This window comes from Epinephelus moara, chromosome 18 (genome assembly GCF_006386435.1).
Source record: "Epinephelus moara isolate mb chromosome 18, YSFRI_EMoa_1.0, whole genome shotgun sequence".
Classification (NCBI taxonomy): domain Eukaryota; kingdom Metazoa; phylum Chordata; class Actinopteri; order Perciformes; family Serranidae; genus Epinephelus; species Epinephelus moara.
In genome coordinates, this window is record NC_065523.1 from 30,142,964 (window position 1) to 30,155,368 (window position 12,405).

General features: G+C 42.0%; 1 protein-coding gene across 1 annotated transcript in view; it reads left to right on the top strand.

The window, feature by feature from the left end:
• Positions 1-12,405, top strand: part of grin2aa (glutamate receptor, ionotropic, N-methyl D-aspartate 2A, a) — a 224,547-nt gene that overhangs the window by 139,878 nt on the left and 72,264 nt on the right. The window contains exon 5 of the mRNA XM_050068570.1: positions 5,085-5,513. Within this exon, the coding sequence (XP_049924527.1) occupies positions 5,085-5,513 (429 nt within the window). The remainder of the gene's footprint in view (positions 1-5,084; positions 5,514-12,405) is intronic.

The window sequence follows — 12,405 nt, forward strand, 5'->3', positions numbered from 1 at the left end:
CTTCCTTGTTTCCAAGGTCCTATTTTCGTAAGGTTCTATATTTTTCAGGATACTAAGTTTCCAAGGTTCTCTGTTCCCAGGATCATAAGTTACCAAGGCCCTATCTTCCCAGGATCCCAAGTTTCCAAGGTCCCATGTTCCCAGGATCCTAAATTCCCAATGCCCTGTGTTCCCAGGATCCTAAGTTTCTTTCTTTGTGTCCAAGGTCCTATTTTCATATTTTTCAGAATACTAAGTTCCCAAGGTTCTTTGTTCCGAGGATCCGACGTTCGACGTTTCTACATTCCCAGGTTCCTGCGTTGCCAGGATCCTATGTTCCCAAGTTCAGTATTCTGTTTACACATTAAACCTCCTATTTCAAGTTAAGATATTTTATAAATTACCTAACCTGGCCTTAAACTTCTTTCCTATTCTTTAAACTGTTTGGAAATAGCAATCGTCGACCACTTTTGATTGAAAATTGTTTATCTCCTTTTTCATTTTTTGTTTTCCTTCCTCTTTTTTATTTGAATAATCAATCAGTCCTAACCTTAGCCCATGTCATATTAAGTGAATACAGAGCTGGGGAACATCTTTTAAAGGTTCCCATTATGTATTACTTAGAACTGGGGAACATAGGACCCTGGGAACAAAGGAGTTACCCCTCAAAGGGAACCAACAAGATGGCTCAGCAGCAAAATGATGTAACTCAAGAACTAATTAAATCTAATCAGTTCTGTACTTTACCAGTCATGGTGTGGGTGCATTTGCTGCTAGAGTTGCATTGCCAGCTGTGACAACCATGTGGCAGACTTCCCTTTTATTTGGAGAATCAACTTCATAGTGGCAGTTGAGAAAATCAGGAAATCGAAGTCACCTGGGAACCATGAATCTCTTTCGAAAGTTTCCTGCCTTTCCACCGAGTAGATGTTGAGATATTTTAGTGGATTAGTAAAAAACTTTACTCTGCCAGTGGCACAAGCATAGGCGCCTTATTATTACTTTAGGTGCGGGGCTGTGCTTGTTTTGGAGTACTTCCCTCCCTCAACAGTATGCCACAGCAACATTAATTCAGACACCCCGTCAATAGACAACGACAAATAGTAAATGAAGTGCCCTCCTAATTCGTAAACAGAATATGAAACTCATCAATATAAGACAACACATTAACAAAAAGTAAAGACTAAGCCAGGTTATCAGCCAGGTAGGCCTGTGTGCACAGCAGCAACATGGAGAAATCAGTCTTTTCAATGAAAAGCCTGCAGATGGCCAAGAAGTGCCACTTTGTCTCTTCCCTCTTCATCACCACACAGTCCTCCACCCTCCTTTAGTACAGCAGAGGGCTCTCTTACCGGCTCGTGGTCTCCTCCATCTGCCTGCCTTTACCTCGTCCTTAACATTTTTTTCAGCTCAGATTTAGTGAGGCACCTAGAGGCCCAGGGCCCAGGACTTGAGCCGTGGTAAGCCTGTGCATTAAGGCGCCATTAGGCGTAACATAAAAAGTCAGGGGATCACCAAAGTCATTAGAATTCATCCTCTGGGCAACTCAGATCTCTGTATCAAATTTTATGCCAATCCATGTAATTGTTCTTGAGATATTGTTAGTCCGGACCCAATTGCTGGACCGACCGACCAACCGACAGACATCGTCATCCCTGGAGTCATGCCGCCAGCTGAAATGGCTAACAATCATATGAGGAAAGGGCCGTTATACTCTTGGGTTTATGTTGCAGGGTTATTACACAAGACTGTAAAGACCTCGCTAAACTTGCTGAACCCTGCAAGAATAACACATTACCTTGCAATGTAGATAAACAACTTCCAAATGATATTATATTAAACAAATAAAGCCTTAATGGAGGAGCTGTGAAGTACATGAGCAATGGGCCCTTCGACTCCCCCTCACCTAACCCTTTGCATCATCGCTCCTGAAATCACCTTTCATTGCCAACAGTTTGCACTAAGAAAAACTGAAGATAACATGCACTGTAGTTATGCTTCCTAAAGAGTTGATGCGCCTCTGGTCCGGGCATTTCTCCAAGCCCATTTCCCCATTTCGGGTGTAATCTTCTCCATTATCACTGCAAATTTCCCCAGAGAATGGGAAAAGTTTACTTTCCAGAAGAGTTACTGCACACAGTGTTCTGGCCTTGTGTTTTTCATCTGCTCCACTCATACAGTATGTACTTCAAAGGCAGCCAGCACTAAAAGGATTTCATCAGCATTCTTAAAATTAATGTAGATGACAGGTAGGTTTACTACACATGCAGTTTGGCTGTTTGCCGCCCCTTTAGGTCATTTTGACTGATGCTGTAGCTCTCCGCAGAGAGAAAGAGAGAAAACTGCTGAAGAGAACAGCAAGCCATAATTTTTGGCAAAAAAATGTCAAATTAATGATCCATGTTCAGCAGTGTTGAGATGTTGGCAAAGGCCAGCGCTTGAACCTGTGATATATTAAAACCCAGCTGAGGAGGGTCTTTTTCATTAGCAGTTACTCTTTATGTCAAACCAAACAGTGATTCAAACACTCTCTGCCCGTGTCTGTATTTGGTAACACTGGTTACAATTGTTTAAATTACACGTAGAGTGGCAACAGATGGTTAACTGGCTGATTGAATGAGATTATGAATTTGTCCCTCAAACAGGTGTTGCATTCAGGAAACTGGGAAGCGTGAGCTACTGAAAATGTGTCACATTTTATCTAATCTGCCCAAATAGGAATCAGATCCTGTACACATTTTCCCATCAAGCAAATCCAAGCCTGTTGTTTATGCTTCTATTTCCAATCAATATCCACTCCTCCTAAATGCATTGACAATACTTTAGTGAAAGATAGCTCCACGGTGCTACAGATTTGTAATAAAGAAAAGTAACTTAACATCCCAGATGTCAATATCCGCACCACCTCCAGAAGTGATGTTCAACTCAATGTTGAAATAATAGTCATCATTTATGAAACGAGAAATAATAAGCCCAATTACCTGCAATTACCCGTTGTCGATTTCCTGTGTCAGCACTCAGCTGGTTCGCAGTGACTTAGTCATGGGCAGACAGTTTTAATACCAATGGACTTCCATCATTCACAACAGAGAATTGGAGCGGTCATCTCGGAGAGTCAAGGCTGACCCGGCCATAGAAACTGTAGGCACTTGCAGTAGCCTCGATGAAATACAGGCCCAGATATATGACTTGAGATGAGGGAATATATTTTGTGGATGACAACGTACATCGGCTTTCTAGTGGAGATGAATGCCAGCAGGTAGGTGGTGTGTCCGTCAGTATAATCTGCAGATTTAAGAGACCAGTTTTTGGAGGGGAGTGGTTGTTCAGGCATTGGACACATTTTCACCGACCTGTATGGTCCGGATCGTCTCGCACACACTAACCAAGGTGATTGATCTGCATGTGACACCCACATCGGTATGACTATTCAGTGGTTGATTTAATAAAGAGGACGGCTTGAAAACAAGAAATGCACTTCCTGAACACTGCAGTATCACATTCTCCCATACTTGTTATTACCCCTTGAATGCATCTCTGTGTATCATTGTCTCTCTTTACTAGTTTTGTCATCTGGGACTTGTAGACCATTATCACTCTGAACAGCAAGAAGTGGTCATCAAGTCCCAAATCACTCTCATGTTACACTACCTGTCTATTGTTGGATTCTTTCACAACGGTTAACCTCTTCCCTTTTTTCCCAGTTGTATGTCACACTCAGTCTCCAGTGCGTGTTTGTGTGTGCGCGTCTGTGTTTGTCCCACACTCTGCCAGCTCTGCCATTAAGGGCCTGTGCTCCTGCATTCTACCAGTTAATGATACATTATTTTCTTTAATTGCGAACACAACCACCATTTCCTCTGTTTCTGTTGCTCTTTAGCCCCGTGCACTGGGACCTGCTGGATATTAAAAGAACAACCAGTCCCACAGGATGGAGAAAAGATACTCTACAAATGCATTATCATTTTAAAAGCACTTGTTACTTTTAACTCTGGCTACAAAACTAGATTTAAAAAAACTGCTTTGAAATTCTAATGATATTTTTCCTTTTAACTCAAATGCCGAATAAATGTTCGCATTATGTGTGTCTGCAAACCACAGATACATGACATTTGTATGTTATTATGTAGTGGATACATTGAAACTTTCTGTTTCTTTATGTTACAACGACCATTTGGTTAACGTGGTTAAAAAGCACTTGGTTATGGTTCGAAAAAGATCATGGTTTGGCTTAAAATACCACTTTTGGCAGCACAATCCTGGCTTGATAAAGGGCGATGTCTAAGTAAAAACAACTGCTTTTGGTGCACTATCCTGGCAGAAAACGCAGCAATAACTCAGTAAAAAAACAACCGATTTTTGTCGAACTATCCCTGATGGAAACACAGCAATGGGTTGCCAAAAACACCCACCTTTGGTGATTATAAAACCACTGGAAATGTAGCGATAAATTGCTAAAGAACAACTGTTTTTGTAGTTTGTTAGACTCAAATAGGGGTCTGCAGCTTGTCGTGTATCTTGCCTAGATGTCATGCCATCCATCATACCTTCCGTCAACATCATTTTAGAAACTTGATAATGCAAATGTAACATATCCGTGGTTTGCAGAAATTCGCTTTCGTTTCTTTCACAGTTGCTTTGAGCATTACCCTCCATAGAGGATCTCTATTCAGCCACATGGTCAGGCAGAAGTAATGAAATATTAATGAGCCTATTTTTTGTCCAGGAGGTGTGACCGAAGCTGCGTTCCATGTTGATGACAGCACTTTTTTTCTGATAACTGTTGTCCCCAATTAGCACGTTGACCACGGGCCCTTTCACATTAAGAGGCCAGTGTTTGTTCCCCTTGTCCTTTGCTTGTGTGGGCTGGAACCTGCTGAGCATCATTATACAGAACCAGCTTTAGCATTTGCATTCTCCATTTAGCCCTAATGTGTTTCCCCTGACAATAAGCACTTTACACCTATTAGCATTCACATTGCACTTAACAATGATATTAATTATGATGGATAATTACAACCGCCCTTGCCAGCACCTGAGCAAAGTTAATAGTCTATTAGTTAAATATTAACATTTCACTCCTGTCCTCGTTATCCTTGCTTTAGTTTTGTGGGCTGGGACCTGCAGAATATCATCATTCTGGACGCAGTGGAGGAAGACAGCCGCTCTCAGATCATGCTCAAGAAGGTCCAGTCCCCAGTGGTCCTGCTCTACTGCTCCAAGGACGAGGCGGTGTACATCCTGGAGGAGGCGCGCTCCCTGGGCCTCACCGGATTCGGATACATCTGGATTGTGCCATCGCTCACCACTGGGAACCCGGAAATAACGCCCGACGAGTTTCCACCGGGAATGATTTCGGTGTCATACGACGACTGGGACTACCCACTGGAAGCGCGAGTTCGGGATGGTCTGGGGATCATAACGTCAGCAGCGGCAGCCATGTTGGAGGAGTATGGCGACATCCCTGAGGCCAAGACGTCCTGTTACGGCCAGATGGAGAAGACAACCAAGCTGCCTCCCAGTGCGCTACATAAGTAAGTAAAGAAGGAGTGTGTGGATGTGTTTCTTTGGCATTCATGCCCATAATCATTAGAAACACAGTGAGCTATGTGTCTTTTAAGAGGGGAGAAAAATAGAGACGGCGGAATTCCAAAAGATTTCATGAGGTTTGTATATTCTTATAGCATACTATAAAGCGAGTGGCTGTGTTGATGCACACAGAAATCTCAGTGTGGATGTTTGTTTGAATGCATGGCTTCCTGCCACAGCCTTGTTTGTTTTCACCCCTAGTAATTAGAGACTTCCTCCAAGTTTCCACCAAGTCTGCGTTTCGGATCGAGATTGAAGAAAGATGCAATTACTGAATAGAAAACAAGGGACTCAGAGTTAGAGCTCAGAGGAAGTGTAGGAGTCAGAAAGAGAAGGGGGAATGAAAGAGGTGAATGGGAGTTGAGGATGGAGTTTGTGATTTAGGCAGCGAAGAAAGAGGGAAAGGGGAGAAACTGAGACTGGGGTAACAGCGGGAAGCCGCTACAAATGAGTGCTCTCCAGAATTGAAGAGCTCCTTGATGAGTCCTTCTGTTCCTCTTCTCATTTAGTCCTCCATCGCCCGTTCACTCTCTTCTGCTCTCCTTCTCATCATGCGCTCGCTCCCCGGCAGCCAGTGGGAGATGTTGCAGGTCCTGCCAGCTCTGTCTGCCTTTCCATCTGGCAGAGGAGGGAGAGACACACACAACCTGTGTTTACATCCCAGTGTTGTTGTTTTTTTTAAATAATGGAGTGTGAAATTAGGATTCTTAAATCCAAATGACAAAATGTAATTCCAAAATGTATTTCCAAAAACAAAAATCCCAAATGCCGTCTGTGTCTGCTGTGCAACAACGAGATGCTTAAATGAGAAAATGATTGTGAGGAGGAGCAAATTTAGCGACAGTCAAAAGCATAAGGACGTATTTGGTGTTTAACAGTCATCATTTTGGCACTGTAAATCAATATAATATTGGGAATTGATCCAGTGTGTGAGTCTCCATAGTAATCATGTCACCATTCATGAGTTTGCTTTTGTGTCAGATAAAGGCTTGAAATTGGGCTAAAATAATTAGAGTTAAAGATCAACAACTTGTCCTATACTAAACAGTTTTGAAAGACAAATTTCATGATTTGCTTATCTGATGGTTGAAATTTTATTGCTCATCTCAAAAGTTTAGAAAATATTAAAAGTTTAGGGTGTGGGATTTATGGGTATCTACTGGCAGAAATAGTGTATAATATTTATAACTATGTAGAGCTGAAACCATTCCTCAAGTAACTCGATTATTAAAATTACGAATTGATGCAAATTACTTGCATCAAAGCTTCATTTAATCCATAAAACTATATACAGGCCACTATGTTACCCATGGATGAATATTACTGTGGCACACTGTGCTGGACACATGACATGGGGAAGACCCCTCATGTCGTCCATACACATCCATGCTCAAAATACAAAATGTAATTTGATGGCATGGACTGCAAAAATGAAGAGAGAAAATGGCGAGAAGTGAAAAGGCCAGAAAAGTGACAGAAAGTGTCCAAATTTTATTTTATTTTTTTCAGCTACAAAGAAATGAAAACTTGGGACAGTGTGTCTATTATAAAACCAGACTAGCTTACCACAGGAGCACAACGTCAATACCTCAGCATCCCAACAGAAAGCCTCCAGTCCATGGCGCAGACCCAACAGAAGGTAACATTAACATTAGCATTAACTTTAGCCTCCCTCCGGGCTGCCGGCGCCTGCAACTCCCCGTTCATCTGCCGGCTAAAGTCTGCCTGATGACACAGGACTCGATGAGCCCCGCTGGTGGATGAACGGGGAGTTCCGAATGGCACGGAGAGAAGCCAAACAGCATTGTTCTCGACAAACTGCCCACACTGCGGTGACACAAAGCTGAACGTTTCCCTTTTAAGAAAGTAAATCAGTCTGGTCGACGGTAAGGCTCTCACAAACTTTTATTTTCTGTTTATTTTCTTGAGCAAAACTGAACAAACTTAGGGACATAACCACAGAAAACAAAAAGCTGCAGTCAATTTGTGAAACACACACACTCACACACACCTCCAGTACTGTCCTTACAGTGATGCATAAAATACCCCCAAATAAAAAAATCAGGTGGTATAAGTAGCAATTGAGGCCTTATGTTGAGTTTTCTAAAAAGTACAGTACAGTACAGTACAGTACAGTACAGTACAGTTCGGTATGCTTTTTTCCCGTTTTCGTGTTATATGACAAACACTTTAAGTAATGAGTGGATCTTCAAGCATTTATATATATTAATTTCGACTGGATTATGTGAATTGCATATATTCTAATCCTCATTCGAGGAAAAAAAATGCGTTGCGGAGTGTCGTTTCTGTGAGCTATGGCAACACTAAACCCCTGAGCTTGCCTCAGAAGGACTAAATTCACAAACCTGGATATGGGATATTTTGCACATGGGATATTTCGATGGGATGTTTTCAAATATACCATCGCGAGGGATTCACTGCAGCCTGTTTTATCTTCTTTATAGACAAGGTGCAGACTTCCCTCTGTGTCACTGGTAATGAGGAAATACAGTGAGTGCTGGACGGAGCAGTGAGTTGCAACAACCCCGCCCACATTTAAGAGTACTGTTTGCAGTGGAAACGCTAGGGTCTAGGTACCATGTCTGAAGGGTTACTTTTGGTTCCAAAGGTACCATACCGAAAGTGTTTGGTGGAAACTGGGCTGTTGTTCTACAGCAGCCAAGAATGTAAAGGTCAAACACTGGCTCTAGATAGGGCCGTTCACGTTTTTGTGGCTGCCACTGTAGTTCTCCTACATGCTTGGCACACTCTGACGTTTCAGTTCTGCAATCTCAACCCTACATGCTGCTAAATCCTACACACTAGACCTTTAACTTAAGGTTTGGATGACAATCTCTCATAGAGGGATGAGAGACTAAACAAAGAGGAAAAGAGGAGGAGAGAGGGAAAACAAATCGCTAAGAGATGAAACAGGTCCATTCCCTCTGCTAAACTTTACAAGTTTAGTAAATTGAATTTTCCTCTGAGGTTGGTTGGAAACAAGCATCTATACATTTTTACCGGCCTGAAACATTTTCATGTAATTGGCCAATAAATCAACCAGAAACTTTTTTGGCTTCTGTGGCTCATATCCTGCCAAATTCATATCAGTATTCAGTAAACTTTGGATACATATTCATTTGGGTTCTGCAGAAACAAGTGGATGGTGCACTAGGTTAGTTAAAGGTCCATTATGTAGGATTTAGGGGGAGATGTTGGCAGATATGGAATATAATAGTCATAAATGTGCTTTTATTAGTTTATAATCACCCGTAATTAAAACTGTTTTGTTATAATGAGCTGTTTATCTCTACGTACAGACCAGGTCCTCTTCCAAGGACTCTGCCATGTTTCTACAGTAGCCCAGAACAGACAAACCACACACTGGCCCTTTGCATTTTGTCACCACCTCCATAGTTTTCCTACATGCTTGCAACACGGAAAAGGTTTCTGCTGGTTACAATCTGCAGCCTCACCACTAGATACCACTAAATCCAACACACTAGACCTTTAACTTTTATTAGTTTAGTAAATCAAGTCCAACGTTTTCCTGCGAGTTCAGCTCACAGCAACTGTTTATACATTTTATCGGCCAGAAACGTTTTCAATTGGTCAATAAATCAACCAGAAACTCATTTGGTTGATGTGGCTGACGTTACAACACAGGATGTTTATTTGTCCAACTAATATCCAGCCAAACATGCATCAGTACACTTTGGATCATTTTTTATTTGGGTTCTGCAAAAATGAAACCAAGTGGATGGAGCATTGTGGGTAGTTAAGGGGGAGCTGGGAGATTACAGCGCTCACTGTAAAAACAGGGCTGGGCCAACACTGCCTGTTTAAAGGGCTTGAAATTTCACTAGTCACTGAGGTAACAGAGGAGTGACTGGCATCGATCGGCAACATTTATGAGCCCCCACTCATAAATTATGGTCATTTTGTGCAATGAGACAATAAAGTATGATTGATTACAGCTTTGATAACCCTCAATAGGACTTTAAATACCAATTCCGCACTAATATAGCTCCCTTTTTGTCACAGCTACGCTAAAGAGAATTACCGAATATCCAGAGCCAGCTGACTTTGTTCCCAGCATGCTCTGCTGCCTCAGGTTGTTACCCAGGTGATGAGTGGCCACAGATGGCTCTGTTGTGGGTGAGAGAGCTCAGCCAATAGGGCTTCAGGGCCAAGACACGAGAAACATGATTGGTCAAGGCTAGGTCGGGGCGACGGGCCAGTGTGGGTTGTTAGACCATCAACGGCTGTCAGGGGATATAGGAGGACATGGCCAGCACGCACACACCCACACACACACACAAGCACCCACACACACACACACACACAGGCAGGCAGATGGGCTGTATGTACAAATGTAGAGCACCAGTGTGACATATTGCAGTGTTTACAGAGGGTCACAGTATTTTATTCTCTCTTTTAGTTCTTCAGTGGGCCCACTGAAGGAAGACGTCAATAACAGCATTATCTTATAAGCATCCGGCTGGCGTCAGTTTTATATTTATGTGTTTCTTTGCTCGAACGCCTTTCAGACTAAACTGTGATTTGTGACAGCGATTTGATTTACAGTGGATGCTGCCTTTGTCCTCAAGTGAGCCAAAACATGTCGCAAATAGAACAAAACTTGTTTTGAAGAGAATAAAATTAATAGATGGTGCTGAAATGACAGAAAAGTCCACAGTTCTGGCGACTGGTTCCGTGCAGTGTGGGCCTTTCAGTTAAGTTTTACCTCACTCACTTCGCCTCTGACAGCTGTAATGATAAATCCGCCGTGACACATCCAAGATGAATATGTTTTGCAGAGTAATCGAAAAATAAAATAAAATGAAAAAACAGGAGACAAATGACCAACTAAGAGCGCCGGCCAGTGCAGCAATCAAACCAAGTGACAACCTGTGCTCCATTTAAAATATGCCGTGTGCATGTGTGCGTGCGTGTGCGTGTCAGAAACAAGAGAAATATCCCCCCCTTAAGAGAATGTTCTGTCATGGCAGATTTACAGCTCTGCTCACCTTGCTGTGGTGAAAACTGTGCCTTAAAAGACTTTAGCACTTATTTATCAGTGTGTGTCTGTCTGTGAGTGTGTTGATGTGTGTTTGTGCGTGTGTTTGTGCGTGTGTGTGTGTGTGTGTGTGAAAGGCGTGGTGGTGGTAGTTTGTTCTGACAGGTAATTTCTGTCTCTAGCCCTGATATATGAGGGTCAGAACTCAGGAAACACACATGTACACACATACGCATTAGACACACGTACCAAGTCTTGGGGCAGTTGTCATGTGAACTGTGCCGCCACACACACACACATAATACACACTGCAATGGAGAGTTTAAAAGATGCAAGCCATATGCTGACGTTAGTTATGTGTATATACTGTACTAAACCGGTTTGTGTACTTGTCATTGTCACCGACGGTTAGAGACATGACCTATGAATGACTTTTGTACAGTATGTAGGCAGTGATTCAACCCGCCAGTCACTCCACTGCTCATAAATATTACATTACTGCATGATCGCTGGCTAACTATGTCTGTGTGGATATATATATGTTCCTGTTTTTATATTAATATTAATGTATTTTTACATTGCCATATGTACAGTACATGTCTCTTTGCAGTTCCCCTGTGACTTGCAACATAACAGATCTTACAATGATAAGAATAAGGAATGTATTTATACTCTGCCTCCTATGGAAGAGTGAACATGAAATAATCTGCTGTGTGTAGAGTAGTGTACATATTACGGTGTCACCTAATGAACAAGCAAGCAATAAGCATGATTATCAAATAAGACAGTTTTGGAGACACAATGTTATCGTCCCAAATAAAGACAGAAAGTGAGAGGAAGGAAAAGCAGGATCTAAAAGAAGGGGAGCATCATACAGAGTTGGATAGACAGTTGATAATATTTAACACTGTGTACAAGTGGGTGTGAGTAAGAATATCTAAAATCAGTATAATCATTTTGTCCCTCCCGCCTATCTTGTCAGCTGCAGGTAACAGCCAACTATATGCGAGAGAGGGACTGAATCCTTGTTGTAATCTAAAAAGCAAAAGCGGTGTGTCTGTGTGAGTGTGTAAAAGCTCTCATTTTAATATTGTTGACATGCAAAGGTGATTGCAAAGCAAAGACGCCTCCTGTTTCAATCTAAAACAATGAGCTAATTGCTGTTATGCTTAGCCTGAACGGTCCTTTAGGCAAGTGGTGGGTGTGCATTTTTATACAAGACTGCGGGAGCAGCATTGTCCACTGGGTTGAGGGTAGAGCTCCCTCAACTAATGCTGATTACGGCCAAGGCTGCCTGGTTGATGGTAACATCTTTGGAGGATTGTAGAGAACTGTGTGGAGAACAATGCATTACAAAGGCAGACAGTGGTAAATACAGAAACAGTAAAAAAGGGGTTTGAGGTTTGACAGAAGGAAGAAAAACGAAATACATTTTTACACAACCTATAAGATGTGTTCGAAATCACATTCTAGCAGACTATTCATACTAAGTTGGCATAAAATTGAGTATGTAGTGTGTTCACACTGCATAGTATGTGGATTTTGTCGATGTGAGAAGTGCCCATACTACATTAGCAAGAAATTCTGAATATAAGACGTGAGCTGACTCAACAGCCCCACATTATTAGGTTTTAATATTTATTTGTCTTGCTTTGGTCTGAATCAGGGACTACTTTTGTTACAAAGTTGCATAATTGCCTAGAGTTGGTTCATGTTCTCACGGCAGCATTTACAAGCAGACCAGATCAAATGCCTTGTGCGAGAAAGCTGCTCTTGATTGGTCAGAATTTCCATGTGGGAAAAATCCAGGAAGTAAA